The sequence below is a fragment of the Neodiprion lecontei genome, chromosome 2 (assembly GCF_021901455.1).
Source record: "Neodiprion lecontei isolate iyNeoLeco1 chromosome 2, iyNeoLeco1.1, whole genome shotgun sequence".
Classification (NCBI taxonomy): Eukaryota; Metazoa; Arthropoda; class Insecta; order Hymenoptera; family Diprionidae; genus Neodiprion; species Neodiprion lecontei.
In genome coordinates this window covers 40,452,195-40,470,802 of record NC_060261.1, presented here as the reverse complement: position 1 = coordinate 40,470,802, position 18,608 = coordinate 40,452,195, and the positions used below count along the sequence as shown (strand labels likewise).

The 18,608-nt window shown below is 43.9% G+C and overlaps 1 protein-coding gene across 4 annotated transcripts in view; it reads left to right on the top strand.

Annotated features, from left to right (window-relative positions):
• Positions 1 to 18,118, top strand: part of LOC107225549 (voltage-dependent calcium channel gamma-5 subunit) — a 77,772-nt gene extending 59,654 nt beyond the window's left edge. For 3 of the 4 annotated variants that reach the window (XM_046730880.1, XM_046730881.1, XM_046730879.1), the window contains 7 exons: positions 9,478 to 9,570; positions 13,556 to 13,699; positions 14,366 to 14,454; positions 14,687 to 14,842; positions 15,121 to 15,330; positions 15,398 to 15,564; positions 16,181 to 18,118. In XM_046730880.1, the coding sequence (XP_046586836.1) occupies positions 9,478 to 9,570; positions 13,556 to 13,699; positions 14,366 to 14,454; positions 14,687 to 14,842; positions 15,121 to 15,330; positions 15,398 to 15,553 (848 nt within the window). In that variant the 3' untranslated portion in view covers positions 15,554 to 15,564; positions 16,181 to 18,118. The remainder of the gene's footprint in view (positions 1 to 9,477; positions 9,571 to 13,555; positions 13,700 to 14,365; positions 14,455 to 14,686; positions 14,843 to 15,120; positions 15,331 to 15,397; positions 15,565 to 16,180) is intronic. The other variant, XM_046730882.1, reaches the window with a different exon arrangement.
• The last annotated feature ends 490 nt before the right edge of the window (positions 18,119 to 18,608 follow it).

The window sequence follows — 18,608 nt, the reverse complement described above, 5'->3', positions numbered from 1 at the left end:
GAATTTGCAATTTACCGTTTCTATCGCGTGTTTTTCCCGCACAGTCTCGCGCTAAAACAGCAGGTCGAGCTTGACTTCAAACAGAAAACGGAGGGAGAGAGCAACGTTACAAAAAACGCAAACAAAAAAAAAAAGAATAGATGAAGAAAAAGAAAGAAAAAAGAAAAATAAAACAACAAGCACAGAGAAGGTGTAGGAGAAAGTTGAGAAAAAATTTCCCCTCTCAAACGCCCCTTGCCTATATAATGAAAAGTTTGTATCCGCGGCAAACGGGAAAGTTTGTAATGAGGAATCTTTATGCCTTATTCTCTCAACTTGAGATATTAAAGTAATTAGAAATTATAGCGACTCAATATATAAAAACGACGCGAAGAGATTCTCTCTGAAAGTTGAACAAGGCTGCAGAATCTCTGCGTCTCACTCACTCGAGTATTGATTGCACATTATTTTTTTTTTTTTCCACCATCCGCGACAAGGCTTGGAATTCAATGATGGAAATTCGATGGCCTGTATATATTCGGCTGGCACTTTGCGTCTACGAGCCGAAAGAAGATAGATAAGTTAAATTTGCGTGAAAGAGTTTGATGGAGGCGCGGAAAACTTTGAAAGGTTAAACTTTCTAGTCGCATGGCAACTGCTTTTCCGAAAACTTTTACCAAAAGAGAATTCTAGACTTTGAGCCGCGGGGAGCAAAGGTCGGTAGGTTTATTACGACAAGGCGAGTGGAAAGGATGAAGGAAACAAACTGGCGAGAAGAGGAGAAGAGTCTCGACGGAATGAAGTACCTACGAAGTGACGCGAAGGCGGCGCCGGAAATGCACCAAGCGCTTCTCTGCATTCAGACAAGTCAATGCAGCATCGAAAGCTCGGCTTTCACAGTTTGACGGAAACACGCGGCGCGAACTCCGACGGTTTGCGGTTCTCCCCGGGGAGGAATTACGCAATCAATAGCTGCAACGTATCTGCAAACAAGCCAACACTCGCGTACTTTCATCGAATACTCCGCTTCCGGTAGGCTCGACAATTGAGCCGTATTGGTCAATTTGCCAATTCGCCAATTACCGCGAGGAGAAATCAAACAGCCGAAGTGTTAATCGGATTGCATCTGGTCTTCACGATCCGCAGAGAATGCGCGTTATTGTCGAGGATCGAGGGGCGGGGAAAATGATCGGAAACGAGACACGCGTCTGGAATAAGGGGACGAGTCGGCCACGATTCCCGGTATAATCTGGCCAATTAAACGACCCAATGTTACACGTTTTTGCGTGGCGATAAAATCAGCCTGGAGTTTAATTAAATTCTAACCAGATTCTCGCCGTCCGACGTCACCGACGTTGGTACATTGTTTTTCAAACCGATCGCGACAGACCCGCGACCCCAGCTGTCAAACGAATACTGATTACAATTGAACCTCGGGAATAATGCGATTACAAGAAGACCGATTCGTTCTGATTCCCAGTTCGGATTAAAGCGGAAAAATCGAGAGTTTTCCGGACGCTCTGTAGCTCCGACGATTTCGCGTTAAAAGGCACCCACCCTTGAGGAACAAAAGAAACTCGGACTCTCCGCACAGCTATCTCCATGATTGAAAAGAGCAACTCCAATTAGTGGATAATTTGATCGAATTGAGAATATAACGCCACTGCGCATCAGCCTGGAAGCTGGCTTTTCAGCATCGACCCGAAAGCCGTTGGGTTCTGAGATTGGAATTGAAAAGCGGTGAAATAACGAGAGCAGGAAATGCGCTCTCTGGTACCGCTATGGATATTCTTATCCGTCTTTAAATTCCCCAGCTGCCGTTGCTCGATCCACGTGTACATTGCGACAAAATATGAGCGTAGACTACCCGTTGGGAGTGATTACCCATGGAAGCGGTACCGTCAGCGAAATCGGTGAACGGGTGACCTTCGAATCCAAAGGTTCTCGTCTCTTTCCTGCCACGCTCCTCTTCAAGTCCCTTGATCTATTCTTGGTCTCTGTGCTTTCGCGCATCTATCAGTCGATATGAGGGAATTAATTTTGCTTCCCGCGGCTCGATGGTTCGGGGATTACTTACGCTGCGGAAAGTTGATCCCAATTAGCAGCAGCGGCAACTAATCTACATCAGTTACAATCGGGAAGGCGGATCGGTCGGCTCCCTTTTCGTACCGTCCGGATGTTAGATGGGTTTGGTCTGGTTATTACTATTCAAGTCAGTCGCGGAGGTAAACGTGAGACAATTAAAGGGAAACGTGCCAGCCTCCACCTCCACCTCCGCCTCCACCCTCAGCTCAACCCCGGCGAGTTGTTCTTCGCTAGTTCTTCACCGGCAAGAAGGTTTCCGCGGTGGAAGGAGCGCCGAAGAGTTACTGGAGTTCCGAAGATGAGAGCGTGTGACAGATTCCCCTCGTCAGTGTCGGACGCAAACAGTGCCAGAGTTAAATTTTTCCTGCCCTTCTGCGACTCTCAGATGACGAAGCATCCGGCTTCGGTCACCGTCGCGAGACTCGGACTAAATTTAGTGGAAAATAGAATTTTCCCGCCTGCTCATTGGCGGAATCATTCATCCATCCGTAGGCTCGCAGACTCAATTTCCCGCGAGATTGACTCGGCCTGTGTGACAATGGCTCAATGTTCCTTCCCGCCTGTTATTCGATATCAGAAACCATTCTGCGTATGGCTGGCAGCCCCCTTCGTCATTCGCTGTGAGTCATTCGAATACTCTTGCACTGGATTCCTTCTGGCAGCATTTGTCACACGTATTATATGTATGTGCAAAGAGGTCCACCCACCCACTCACGCGAGGCACGGAATAACAGATAAAGTTTCACCGAAGAAGAACCGAGCTCGGGTCACCGAGGGAGGCAAGGCAGACTTATGGCTAATGTGTGAGTGGGGTGACAATGAAACAAAGATAGGGACTCGAGCTGTGACGAATCGCGACTGGCCGCCTTGAATACCGAAATACCGTAGACGATCTCCCATCAGCTTTTCAGGAGCCCCTTTTTTGTCACTGTTTCTTTTTTTTCTCCTCCTTCTCCTCCTCCTGGTAAGGTGATCCAGCGGTAAAAGTAAAAGGGAAAAAGAAACAACGAAGGTTGAAAGTGACGTAAAGGAATAAGCTGATTTCATCAGGGGCGTGGTTGGAAAGCACAATTACGGTTAACTGCGGTAGCGCACCGAGGCTACGTTTACGTTCAATTGGATTATTTGTTTCTTCAGCCTAGGCGTCTCGCTGCAGGAGCGCGGAATGGAAAACGGAGTGAAACTGACTGTGCAGAGGGGGGTTAAAAATAAACTATCCCGAAGCGCGGAAAACGCGACCCGATTCTAAAACCGCGGTTGGTTCAAATCGTTCCCTTAGCGGTCCGCGGTCGTAGAATTTTAACATGAAAAGGGGCAACTAATTGCGTAAGAGGATAGGAAAAGCGAACTGCACGGAGGAAGGGGAAACGGGGGAATGGAAATAGAGGATCCCTTCAGACCGGGAACGAGATTCGAGTCGTGACCCAATTTCCATCCGGGCCACTTCGCCTCTAACTCCTTTTACTATCGGAGCTTCTCCCTTCCGTTCTCTGTTTCCTTGTCAAGACTTTTTCCAAGCAAACGGTATTCGTCACCTCGACTGTGACAGATCGCATTAGCCTGGCAAAACTCGTCATCGCCTCGCAGTATGGTATATCCTGGGTTTCATTACCGCCATCCTCCGCGGTCACTTAATCAATCCCTCCGTCAGACCGTGTTCTGTCACTTAGTCCGCACTGAACTGGGAGTGAGAGCCAATTTCGTTAACAGCCCTATACCATCTCCCCTTATGTGGACACCCAGGGTGCTCGGTATTTCCCTGGGCTACGACTTGCGTTACGGGGACTCGACGTAAAGGTTCTACACATTGTTGGAAAAGCTTCGGTTTGATACCGACGCGCGTTTTAAGCCGGTGTTACATTTCGTGCTGACATCCATTCCACGAGATGCACGCTGAACGGTGATTTCAACGGAAATTGCAAAAGTTTGATGTTATTCTCAAGTACACGCAGATCTTTAAAGGAGAACAGAGATTTTGTTACTTCGCTGAAAACGATCGCGAGACGTAGAGAGGAAAACTAGACAACGTTGAGGTTCTGTCGGTAAGTGTGTTACGTGAATCATAATCGATATGAGATGTATTGGAACGGTGCAGTAATCACGCGTCAATAAGTTAAACCAAGTGAATAAAACCCTCGACTGACTGAGCTCAGATTCGGTTTAAGGATTAAGCCATGCTACGTTAACTCAGATTGTAAGGGTTACAGCCGATTATCGTTGCCTGAATACAAGGTGCCTGTACCATAGAATGCAGTCAACTGCAGAGAGAATCCCACCCTTCCACTCGAGGATGGGAAAATCAGATAACTGAACGCGATATTCAACGATCAACATTAGGGGGCGGGTTTAATTATCATCTGTATACATGCCCAGCTTGGTTTGTGGATATGCAGGGTGTAGTAAAGGCTGATGGCGAGCAACGCAACGCCTTTCGAATGGATGTATTAACCTACATACATACCACGAGTTAGGATTTCGATCCAAGGGTGGCTGGTTTCTCCGAAGGCGAGGCCAAAGGGGAGGGAAAAATGGAAGACATCAGACTCCCGCAACGTGAGAGACATAATCCTGGATCAGCGCCAAATAACACTCTTACAATAGGCGGCAAAAAACCATCCTGCAGAACTTTCGCACTCGTTTCATCTGTCGATGATTGTTTCCAAATACGCAGAACTTCGCAACGTATTCCATTATAGCTCACTGCCGTCTCGCCGTCGGGTTTATTATTAATGCGCACGTTAGAATAGCTTCAAAAATACAAACGCTCAAATTCGTTCGTTGGATTCAATGCAAAGTTCTGATTGCTCGTGCACATTTTGGTAATGAATTTCGAGTCCCTTTTTGGAATGAAATATCGGTTAACGCTGCTTCCTCCGTCGTAACGTTTCTAAAATATTCGATGTGATAATACGAATGCACGAATACCTACGAATCCTAGGTGACTTCAAGACTACCGTCCAAAGCTTCTCGCCGTTCTTACTTCCGGAGTCTCGAATCTAAATTCAAATGAAGTTGAGCTGGGCGGATTTCACTTGGTCGCGCAGATCACGATATTGATGAAATCCGGAATACTAATCCTAAATCCGGGCAGTCCGCTCTGAAGAACTGCGAAACTGCATCACCCCCATGTCGCCGAGTATAATCTACCTAGCTGCAGGTTATAGTAGCTCAAAGATACGTCCCGTACGGATATAATGTACAACATACATACGGCAGATATACAGTATATCAACTCTGAGTGGTATAAACCGTAAAAGGAATACAATGCCGAGAGTACTAGGAAGCGAGCACCCTCTTCGATCCATGAGTACTCCACTCACGCCAACCCGACAGAGAGGGTGAGTATATACGTATATGTACATCACGTATAACGTACATACGTGAATGCAGGAGCGTCGTTTGCCGGAGAGAAAACAGATACGGATAACCCTGTTTCTGCACCGGTAAAACCGGAACGCCTAGATAAACTTTTGAAAATAAATGCAGAATTGCGTTTTCTATACAGTCGGTATCCTCGGTGTACGTATAGGAGCTGGATCCAGTTGTCGGAATCACTATAAAGCTTATCCATAATCCCCAAGTTTTCGAGTAAGTCCTCGAGGGATGAAGTGTTTCCCGGCGAAGAGAAAGGGACGGCTAAGCATTGTACGAGTATACGAACACGACGTCGAACGAACTCTGAAACGAGAATGGTCTGAGCCGATCCCGTTGACAAATGCGACAAGGACAGGAGTTGTCATATTTCCAAGAAAATGGCGCAGCGGCGTAACTTCGTTTTCGCGCAAAGTCGGAAAACCTCGAGATTTCCGAATCTTCGGCAGAAGTTAGATTCAGCCTTTCCGAACGAGGCGAGAAAATTATACACTCGCGACGTTCTTTGAGAGTAATTAATAATCCATCGAGAAAATTTCGACGACGAGGAATTCTCGCGCCGTACGTTGAGAGGAGCGAGAACTTCGCTGAAGAGCAAACTTATACAGTTTACCCGTTTGGTATAATTACATGAAATTTTTTCCCCGTCTCTAGGTATACAGCATCCGAGTATCAGAAGCGATATCGAGACCGCAGGGGAAGATTGATGACGAAACTATTGCGAGGTCCCCGAGTCTATTATGTTGTAGGCCTGATTACCGAACATGAGTGTAGAGTTTTGGTACTGATGAATCTATCGGGGTGGAATTCCCGCAGGAGAATGTTCCTAATCAGTTGGTACGTCGGAGTATCGAGGAGGAACGTGACTCTGAAACGCACGAGAATAATGCAGGAGCATGATTGATTCCGAAGAAGGGTAATAAAAAAGGTTGGTGTTGGTACAGCTCAGAGCGCGGTCGGTAAAAGTGGCCCGAGGCACATTTGAATACAAACAGCTTTTCTTCCCTCATCTTCACCCTGATAAATCATTCCGCCTATATTAATGACGTCATTTCCTGCTCCGCCCTATTCCAATCTCCCTTCACAACGCCTTGCTCCGTCGCGAAGCGCAATGTTCGCAGTGCCGTTGGAATATTTGGCCTTCTCTGAATGGATTCCCACCCTCCCGACCGACTCGCTCGCTCGTTCGCTGCTAGGCGTCGGTTGCACCCCCGGTTCTTCACCAGCGCGCGACATTCACCGCCACTCAAAGTCCTCGTCGAACACCCCCCGGGGGACATTTGTCAACGGTTAGAATTTCCAACATTTCAAATTATCGGCCTCCCGTCGGCCCGTTTACGCGCTTGTTTTTATTACAAGGGTTGAGGGGGCGGCGTCGCTGCAGCCTGGAAAGGGAACGGGGTTAGGGACCACCGCGTTCCAACTTTATTGCCAATCTTACCGTTGTTACCATGGTAACAAATTCGAAAATAGATTTCTCCCATTCCGTTTACGATCACCTTCGCGTTTATTCCTAGCTGAACGACTAACGCCGATCGAAACGAAGCGTCGGATCCAGGTGAACGGATCATAAAAGAAACGGCAGAGTTCGAGATCTCTTTCGTGATTGGTGATGTATTATAAAACACAGTTCTGAACCGAGTTGCGGATAAATCTTGCACCCAGTCGGATTCACTTCGAACACTGAACACTTGTTATACTTGAGCTCGGAACATCCGTTCGGGTGTTATACTTTGCAATCCTGTCCCGTTGTGCGATAAAGAAACGCGTTAACCGCGCGTTGACGAGAGGGGGCGAAGAGCGAGGCGTTAATACGACGGAAAGAAAAAGAGATTGAAAAACCCAACCACGAAAAAAATGAATTCAAATGAACGGTCTTCTGTCCACGGGCCCCGCGGTGTTTATCGTGGCTTTCGGCCCACGGCCCTATGAGCTCGTCGATTTAGCTCCGTCGTTACTCGAGAGTCCGTGACTGACATCCCAATGAAAAGTTATGGCTTAGCGTCCCCTGCACCAGGCGGACCAGACATTGTCCGGCCCTAGTGCCATTTGATACGGGGTTAATTATAACGCGAAGGAAACACCCCGACCCCCTCGCGACTCGAACTCATCACGTTGCATCCTGAAGGGTCCTCGACGCCCGCTTAATCTCCGTCCAGGAAGATCTCCTCGGGACATGAAGTGAAACGGAGAGAATGAGTGACGAGGAGGGAAAACATTCTCGGGAGCGAGATCAGCGTCTCCCCATTAAGCGACAATCATGCTTCAGCGTTAAAACTCCGGTCATGTGCCGCCACGCTGGTATTCTCACATCCCCGACACTTTAGTTTCCTTGTAAAAAATCCAGATGTTTGTGTTTTTGTCGCCCAAAGTTCGAGGTGGAAAATATAAGGACAAATGAATGGTACCCAATAGTTCCACTCGATTTACTGTGCGCGTATCAAATGCCGGAAGTGCGCGTCTCGTACGTCATCCTGTCAGGACCAATTCGTAATTCTTCGCGTCTTTTCTCACTACAGATACACGTGTAGGAGGGAAAATGTCGGCTACTCCTTACTCCTATTACCTTTTTGTGCGAAAGAAACGTCGCCTTGGTCTTTTTCGGGGTGTCGGTCTTTGCCAAAGTCAATTGAAATTCAGCCCGAGTGAACTTCGGGATTGCACTAATCGACCATCGATGGTCGGGGGATATGGCCTGAGCTTTATATCGTAAACAGTGGCCCCGGACACACCTCGACATTATGGGGCGTAAAAGGTTTCCGAAGCAAGATCCGCGCGCCGAGAATTTTATTTGATTATCAGCTGGGATCTACTCGATTCACGGTAAGCGATTTTTGATCCTGTTTTATGGTACTTATACCGCCTTCGTCTCGCGGTCGGATAAGCGCGTAGAGCTTGCCGAGTCGAGGCCAAACTGAAAGGGCAGCTTTCAACTAACGCAAGAAAACGGTTCTCCAGTGGTATTTCAACGACGGTTAATCGCGGGATGCAGCTGGGCACTTTGAGCCATTGGCCATTCCCGGAAAGTTTCCATCGAGATTTTCAATTAAATTCCATCAGCCAGTCGGCTTTGTACTTTAATGAAACTCCAACGACTGCTGCCGCTGCTGCTGCTCTGCTGCTGCTGCAATTGCACGATTGAAACTCCGGGAAGAAAATTGAGACCCAACCTCGTGTTTGCCACAAACTATAAGTTAACTTTACTGGCCGTTCAGTTTACTTAAACGCAACCCTGACTTCCTTAGCTTTTCACCGCGGTCCAACATTCCGAGAAACCTACCCTTATATCTTCCAATCAACGATTCTCTAAACCTGGGCGAGTTTGAAATTGGATTTTTCCAGGGATTTTCAGAGGAATTCGTTCTCTCAAAGGAGCTCTCTTTTAAAGCGGATGTACTTCGATTCTTATCCGGCAGTGAATGCACGAAGATAAAGTTTCGTTCGCATTTAGTGTATTTTCATTGTTTTAAAATTCATTAGGAACAGTTATCGGATATTGAAAAATTATTTTGAATCACCCCTGCAAAAATGTTCTAACGCGAGTGTAAACGTGGCTCGGTATAGAAATGCCGAGTGAGAAAAAAAAAACAGAGACTTGTTCACAGCGTAGAGTATACAAGTTTGAAAAATATTTGCGTTGCAAAAAATGAAGCACGCATCAGTATCCCTCTAGAAATGGAAATCCAAGACAGGCTCTCCGGCCTCGACTTCCGGTTGATACCGAGGGGAGATTCTTGTGACAAATTTAGGAATTTTTCGCGAAAAAAGAGGTAGCAGGAAAAAAATCCTGAAAGATCCATTAATAACGCGGTATATACGTCAAACGGTCATTTATTTGACGGACTTGAAGACTTTGTCAATCCTACGCCGCAGAGTCGTTATTAAACCTGCGGACGATGCCGCATCATTGGCACGGAAAATAATCGCGAGAAGATAATACGCGAAAAAAATTGGGGAAAAAATATAGAAGGATCAGTTTATTGACAACGGCGGTCTTATTGAGGATGACGAATATGACGTGTGAAATTCTTATGTTTCTAGCTTCGCACGTGCAGTACGAGTGCTTCAACATCGACTATTTTCCAAGCGAGGAGTACAGCCCAGATCCCAACGACTCGACAATGGCCATACCGTGTAAGTGAAATTTCAACGTTGTACGTATACCTACCATTGGTGCATGGCTCTTCCAGCGCTTCCTTCCTTCCTTCCTTTCTTACTCTCTTGCTTCCCTCCGACGCTTACTGATACCAGCTAGCACTTTGCCGTGAACTGTTTAGTGCGCTAATTTCATCAGCTCGAAATAGCTCCGCCACCCTTCGCGAGAGCGGGAGTCCTTTAATTTCTCCCCCCAGGCGTGAATTATAAGTAAATATGGCAGAAGCACCGCGAAGATAGGCGCAAGAGGAGGAGACGAGAGGAAAGAATACACGCGTGCGTGGTATAATAAGATCGCGCAGCGAGCACTCTCGATCAGTCCAACTTAATGGGTATGTATGGAGTCGATGTTGGGGGAGCGATCCGAAACTGCGGATAGCTTTTTATCCCGGGGATGGAGGATTACATTTCGAGATGATGTTCGAGTCCCGCGGATTCTCTGCGGGTTTCGAGGGAAAAGTCCTTCGCGCAGCGGCACTAAATTTGTCACGCCGCAGGTGTGACTCGGGGCTGAGAGGCGCACTCCCGGTATATCCGACTTCCCCTCGATAATATATCACGCGATAATTCCGATATTATGTGGGGAACAGAGATGTAACCCGAGTTTGTTTCCCCGAGCAACACCGCTGTAAGGCTCCAGAACGAACATCCACTACCATTCGTCTGATACCGCCGCGTATTTCAAGGGCTTCGAGAAGGGATGACAACAGGATTGATTGTACACCGCACGAATCCCCTCGCTCAGCGCCAATTCCGAGCCAATTTTTCGTAATGATTACGAAATGTTCTTGATAGCAGGTTTCGTCTTTTCAACCCTGTTTTCACATGGGTTCGTAGTTTTTCAAAAACTTTTTTACGTTGAATATGCAGAAACAATTTCTCCCTATCGCTGATCCGTTGCATTACCTTGAAGAAGCAGCAAATGGGGCAAGGTTGAAATTCCGAATTTGAAAAGTTCCGAAAGCGTTGAGGTCTCAATTTTTTGGTGGCGAAGCTTGAAGTAAAGAAATCGAAACGTCAAAGTTCCGATACTGTAAAGTTCGGAAAGGGCAAAGTGCCGGAAGGGCGTAACTCCGACAAGTTACAGTTCCATAAGTGCGAGAATGAGAAAATTTAAAAATCTGAAACATCGGAATTCCGAATGATCGAACATTTTCAGTTCTGTAAAGTTCTGGCTCGGTGAAATTTCACCACTTTGATCATTATTTGTTTTAGATTTTTCATATTTTCACGTTCGGAATCCCGATCATTCTGATTTACGATTTTTCTGATTTTTTACATCGATTCGTTGAGCAAACCGTACTGTGTGAGTATATTTTAACTTTCGGAATTTTACCCGATCGAAACTTTATTTTTCCGAATTTCGCTTTATCAGAACCTTACTTTTTGAAACTTTGCTCTACCGTAACTTGAATTTTTACAATCTTGCATTTCGAAACTTTCTCGTTCCGTAAAAGTTAGATTTTTTCACCTCAAGTTTCGCCAGCAAATAATTCGAAATTAGGCGCTTTCGGAGCTTTTCAAATCCGTAACTTCAACCCCGCCCCCAGCAAACGCCTGCCAGTGAATCAGTTATTCCGTGATCTAGTTCCTGGTTTAAAAATATGTTCAACCAGCAAGGGATGACGAACAATTCGTATAACGTACGGGGGCGAGATTTGCGATTAATATGCGCGGTATAGGCTTGCGATAAAATTGAATTGAGTAAGCGGTTAGACGTGTACCGTAAAGGATATCCTCTCGGGGTGCGGGGTGCTTGCGAACTTCCGGTTGAATTTAGCAGCGTGGTTGTCGTAGGTGCGTTTAACAATACATTTCAATGTTCACGGTCGGAAATGCTTTATGTACCCTGCAGGGGTTGAATCTCCGAGTTAGACGCTCCCACCACCGACTACATCCTGCGTTATCCGTGTGTCATTTACACAGGCCTTTCGGCGCTGGTAAATTGTGTAAATTTGCCAGATTAATTGGACTGTTCTTCGTAATTGGTTAACCTCATTAGCGGCGAAAATGGTTTGAATTACTAATTAACAAGAATCAGTACGTTTTAGGCCAGTAATTAGCGCTCGAGACGCTGTCTATTGTCTTGTCACTGTCTATTGGTTTTCAAACATCAACGGTAGAAGTACGCGTAACAATGATCACGAAATATCGCCTATCAAGGCTGAAACAAGTCCTCTCACCGGCACATCGTTCACGAGGAAAGTCTGTCTTCGTAAAACAATTTCCTCACGCCCTGTCAGCCAGGTTCAGTCGAGGGATAATGCAATAATGGCATAGCTTGAGCGTGTAATGTACAGAGGCGCAAACGGATACGGCAATGAAGGAGCGAGTAGAACCAGCAGCCTGCGAAGATTCTAACGAACTTTCCGAGACATTTTGCGCAGGTTTAATTGATCAAATTTTAGGGGTAAATTTTGCGAAAGTTTCGATTAAAATTATTTCACCTACCTACATACGCAATTCGTAATCGATGGAATCGAACTGACTGCGACAAATTACCGGAGGTACACGTACGATCGAGGTGTAATTGTATCGGAATAAAGTCTCTTGTGAATTTTCGCTGAATCGGAATCAGCGGACTTCGCGCCACGGTTTGATCGGCGTGAAATTTTTACCCGAGCTTGCAGCGTCGAGTAATTTCGATTGTTACAATTGCTGATCACGTACGGGAGACAAGCAGTGTTAATAATTGATTGGGCGGAGGCGGCGGGACGCCGGCGAAAATGTAATTCCGAGTAAAACATGTTGTAAGATCTAGTCGAGGGTAATGCTATTTCGCCTGTGGCACAAGCGCTCGCGTCTTCGAGAAAATGGGAAAACGACGGATGCTGCTTCGCGTAATTCCGGCGAAACGAGAACTCGCCAGTTATTCCAGGCGTCTCGTTGACCCGTTGCAAAAATTCTCGCCCCTCTCGCCGTGGCGGTGTTTTAAAATATCTATATATATACTTATTTTTCGTTACCGTGAATCATACGTTCATAGCAATCCATTCTTCGGGCAAACAAAGCTTTTCAAAAAATTTCAATTTTCTAATTCGCACTCGCTTGTTTGAAAATTCTCATTCCTTTTTTCTATCCATTCGGATAGCGATGCCGGGTTTTGTAACTGTCAACCGGTATTAATCTAAACGATGCGGGGTCCAGTCACGAGTAATAATTATACACCGTCATGTATAATTCTACTTTGAAATAGATCCCGCCGCTGGCATGGCAGCTATTGTTCAGCGCTGTGCAGAAGCACGCCAGAACTATTGTGCTAAAATTTTGATCAAATAAAAGTGCACATGCCCGCGACCGCAGCATATACCACAAATATAGACGGTTGAGTAAAACCATGAGCGAACAATTGCGTTGATAAATAATAGCTTCGGGAGTAATATTCCGGCAGATATTTTTGGCGGGAAATGTACGACACGTTAGCGATCCCTCGAGATTTTTGTTCATTTGCCCAATTCGCTAATTTTCATTTTTTTTTTTTTCTTTTTTGTTCGTTCGCCTTATTATTTCGTTGAATTTCTTTGCTGTTTACTTCAACGTGACAAACGATGAATGGCATGGCACTCGGATTCACACGAGCATCGGGTTCACGTGCAGGTGATCAACGGCCCGCGTAATACGCGCGTTTGAAGAGGAGGACAATTTGCGAAAACAATGGAAGTTTTCACCAACCTCTGGCAGCTTTCGTCCCTCGCGAATCGTGAAATAATAACTCGCATGTGTGTACGTATAAACACGTATGACGCATACCGGGTCGATGATAACGGCAAACGATACGAGGTTGGATCAGCTAGTAAAAAAGGTGGCTTGCTTTCGTTGAATTCAGCAAGGCTGCTAATGGAGGTTGTCAATTGTTGTTGTTTGTTATTGGATATGTTCCGAAGCCGAATATCCCTTACGCTTCGCATCCGCTTGTTCTATGTAATGCTGTGATTGTACCACTTCTGTTTAATGCTCTTTACAGACGCTGTGACCAAGTCGACGATGTTTTTTTTAGCGGCGACCCTCCTGCTGGTAGCGGCAGAGGTTTGCTATTTCGCTGCACACGTTTCCCATCCAAAACACCGGCTCTGCGTTTTTATCGCCGGCGTGGTTTTCATAGTTTCCGGTAAGTGCTTAATCAACGTTACTCTTTACGCCCGTTCATCCAGTGCCGTGCAGCAACCGGCTCCCATTGTTTAACGCCGCCGAACATTAACGCGGAGGGTAATTTTTACACGACGAAGAAATAGGACGACGTTCATTAGAAGGAGATGATGCCCCAAATACACAATGAAATTTCTCTCGTACAACAAACCAAAACGAGGGAAAGTATTTCCAAAGAAGTTTCGGCGCCGCACAGCGTCCCGCTACAAAAGCGCATCCTGCAACAAGCTTTCAAAGCCGCAAAAGTACGGGAAACGCTGAGGAAGTGCATATCTCGCATCCGGACGTGGGAGTCGACCGATCTGAGAAACTTTCTACACCAAACTCCGTAAGAAACTTCATGCAGTAACCTCGCGACGAGAATTTCGCCCGGGCTGCAATCTCGGGAACACGACACAACAATTCGCGACGTTTCTTTTTAGCCGGATGTTCCCGCGACGGTTGGGAAAAGCTTGAGAAACCGGTTACTTCCACACGGTAGTTTTATACTCTCCGAACAATAATCCGCGTCTTTATACACCTCGTGTAACAATCTAGGTAGCTGATCAAACGCAGAGACTGAAAAAGTCTGAGACAAGTTGGAAGGAAATTGTGCGCCTTCGTTCAGATCTTGTATTTTCTTTTTCAGGATTGCTGATGCTGGTCGGCATGGTGATGTACATATCGGTATTCAAGGCGGAGGTTGGGAGTAAATTAAGAACGAGATCGTCGTTTCAAGTAAGCAATAAAAGATACGAAAAAACTTTTTCCATTTGCGACCGAAAGTGTGGTGGAAGACTTATTCTTCTCATTTTATTTTCTTCTTTCTCCTTTTACGCTACTTTGAAAGACACGCGTAGGATTAATGTCACGCGGACAAAAAAAAAAAATTCTATTTTTCTTACCAGAGGAAACGAGAAATCCCTGGGATATTTTTACTTCCAACTTAATTCCGTCTCGTCATTTTCAGGGTCCGCAATTCACGTACAGATACGGCTTTTCCTTTTTACTATACGTAAGCGGATTCATAACGACCGAAGTTGCTGGTACCTCGGCGATATTTCTGTACATATCCTGGCACCAGCAGGAATGGATCAGGAAAGACTCCCGGCGTAAAAATTATGGGGTTCGTAAAACATTCAGTGCGCAATTTTATTTAACGAACTACCAATTAGTTTCACCCAATCGTTATCAAGGGGGAGTTAATTTACACTTTATTCTACTTTGTTATCGTGTCTACGCGTCGTAAGTCGATGGAATAATGATGCGACAAAACTACGCAACCGTCTTCGTATTCAGTTTATAAGTCCTCAAAAAATATTCCCAACACTTTGCATAATAGCAAACGATCTCAATTTGCGAAGAAGAAAAAGATGGGTGAGAACCATTTTCTCTAATCCGCAGGGAGTCTATCAGCTGGAGCACCACATGCACCAGCAGAATCACGTTAATCACCAAAACCACGGTAGCTTTCTATGCGAGAGGCATCAAAAGCGTTACTTCTTTGGCAGAGACTCCGTGGACGTTGATTTCGACGAATTTCTACCCCCGCCTCCAAGTCTGGACTACATAGAATATCCTAGACAATTCCCGCGGGATCTGACGGCGCAAACGGTAAGACGAAGCGCCGATTAACTCTGATTAGCAAACATCCTTCGATTCGTTTCCCGCAATTTTGTAGGTGAGCACCACCGCCGATGTGCTTCAAGAAGAGTACAGCCCCAGTGCTCAGCACGAATTCGTAACGTTTGACCTTGAGGAGCCGCTTCCGCCGCCACCTCCGATCAGGGAATGCGGATGGGGCTTGGATACGATAAGAAGAACGACTCCCGTCTGATACAGCGTCAGGTACACTGAGAGAAATTTTTAGTTCCCGTTACCGTTCGGTCCTTAACTAGTTTCAATTTTTACCACAATCGAAAAATACAGTTCTAGGTGCAAAATGAAAACGAGTTTTCTAGCTGTTACCAGAAAGTCTAGTATCCGTTACTATGCTTTCTCATTACGATCACTGTTACTAGATTTTCATCCAACTATTGCAAAAATTTAACGCTTGTGCAACGATAAATTGACGTTAAAGCCTTGTTTAACTAAAAAAGTACGGTAAACCGAACAAGATGATTTTGCGTTGCAATTACCAAAAAAGGATCGACGATAGCGGAAAATGTTTAGGCGTACCTCGTTTTTCGTAGTTCCAACAATATTCAGACAGTTTTTTTTAACGATACCTGTTTTAATAAATTTTTTTAGTTACTGTAACAAATGAAATTTTTTCCAGAAATTAGATTTACTTTGCCGGTCATTCGACTTATCGATCGGATGCGGTACCTCGTCTTTGAGGAAGAGTAGCGAAAATAGTTTCCTGCTTTTCAAATTATAAATTACCGTGACAATGTTCTACTTTTAAAACTTTTCTATTTCGTGTAAAAATTTTATCGCATACTTAGACTTCTTGTTTGTTCAGGTACACAAAACTGGTACAAGAATTTCAATTGGACGACGAAGATGACGAAGAGGATGACGATGAGGAGGATGGCGACGACGAGGATGAGAACGAAATCGAGGACCCGGATAACATCGACACGTCCAACGATACCGATCGTATTTTAAAGAACAAGTGAATAATCCCGATATGACAAAGCCACGTGGGGAAGAATCTGAAAAAAATTCGAAGTTAACAAAGTTGTGCTGCGATGTCTAGGTACATAAACGTTTTTTTGCATTCTTGGGAAATGATGAAAATTGCAGATTAATTGGAAATTATGCAATGGCATATCCCCCCCCCCCCCTGTTCCCGTTCCATTTGTAACTACGACAGTTTGATGAATAAATATTACACCCTGAAGCAAATTTTGAATGTATATATGTGCATATTGAGATAATTTAGTCCGCACTACTGAGATTCCGATCAACTGCCAACTGTCAACTGTCAAATATTCACGTTGGTATAGGAAAAAAAGTATTATTAATAATGAAAATTAAATAATCGATTCTGTCCTACGTAAGATAACTGGATATGCCCAAATATTCAGCTTACAATCATTGTTATACGCATAATTAAACGCTCAAATGAACATTCTATCGAACTCAACTGATTTATAAATAAATAAATAAATAAATAAGCGCCGTTTCTAAAAGTGATATGTCAATAATTATTTTTAAATTTTCAACAACAGTGTTACGTAATCGCTCGATGGTAATGGACTCGATAAATGAATGGACTGTATCACTAGCTTAAGATTTATATTAAGAGTTGAAAGAAATTGTTTTCGCTAAGAACGGAAGTGTTCAGTGCGGTGTAGCGTTAATGGACGTTAATTTCGATGAGATGAAACGATCGCGATAATCGCGGACCTACTAGGTGTAATTATAAACATCCGTGCCAATGATTAATAATAATCGTAACTTTAATCATAAATGTCACACGGTATGAAATATGAAATTGTAATGGATAGAGTCGTTGGAGGATCATCACTATCGTCTGTTTCACGCTATTGTTATTCGAATACTTGTCAGGACGATGAGACTAGGCCAACAAATAACAAGAGGTGATTAATTGATGCCATAAAAATTGGAGCCAGTGGCTCGAAGCTTTCGCTCTGAAATCAGTAAGATTCATCGTTTTAAGCTACGCGCCGTTTCTCCCGCGATCTGGGTATATTTTACCCTGTAATAAAGAAAAAAGCAGACGAACTGAAATACTTCAAATATGGTAATTTGTCTATACAGCGATATCGTACGTCGTTATTATAATATTCGTAATTAATCATTTCTAAAATAATATAGTCGAAAGAGAGACTTAAATAAATGCATGACATCGACAGCTGTTAATCAAGATGGACGTCAGAAAAGTTCTGCTCGATACTGCACACACTGAAAATTACTTACTCTTTAAATCGCTTGCATAATTATTCATATGCAGTTATTGTTTTTCCTCGTTATACTATATTTTCTTGTTCTTAATTTTGCAAGCAGCCCTGTCGAATCGATTTTCATTTTCATAATTCCCTTTATCTGAAAGGAAGTAACGCAGTTGAAATAAATGGTTATTTATACAATGAACAAAATGAGAATAAAAATGGATTCATATCAGACTTTGAGTTTCACCCGTTTGTTTCTATGCATAGTTTATTTCTTATTATTAAGAATCATATATATGTTATATATACATATATATATAATATATATTTACAATAAATGTCTTTTTATGAACAACTAAGTTGTGTTAAACATTAAAAAGCGACGGCAAAAAACGTTAAATCTATATTTATTTACCTATAAATAGTATTTTATATTTGATTTTAGTTTTATTTGGATGTATGTGTGTGTGTTGTGCAAGGTAAACGGTATACTAATAAATATAGAATTACGTTTATTACATATTATATATAAAAATAAATGATTTTCCACTAAACAAATTATAATTTACGTGTAGAAATAGATTTTATTATCGTTTGAGTTCATTGTTGTTGTTATACAGCTGACATAAAACTGGTTACTATTTTCGAATAACTTGACTTTAGGTGAAAAAGTTCTTGGGAATCATGTAACTTTGAGAAAAATAGGAAATGAGAGAAGTTAAAGAGGTGATAAACGGAAGAAAAAAAAAAAAAAAACAGAAAAAATTATTTCAAAAATATGTCGTCAGGTATATTTCAGATTGTAAATGGGACCACGGAATATTTCATTAAACATTTTTTTTCAGATCCTACGCGATCGAAGCTCGCGTATTTACACTTATATAATACGTAAGTATATGGTAGCATCGGATGTGTCTATAATATTAATGTATATTAGGTAAGCGAGTTATACCGCAGAACAAGAGTCGAACTTATTTTCCTACCCCATTGTAATCTGACGTTAACATAGAATGGCACTCAGCCAAAGGCATT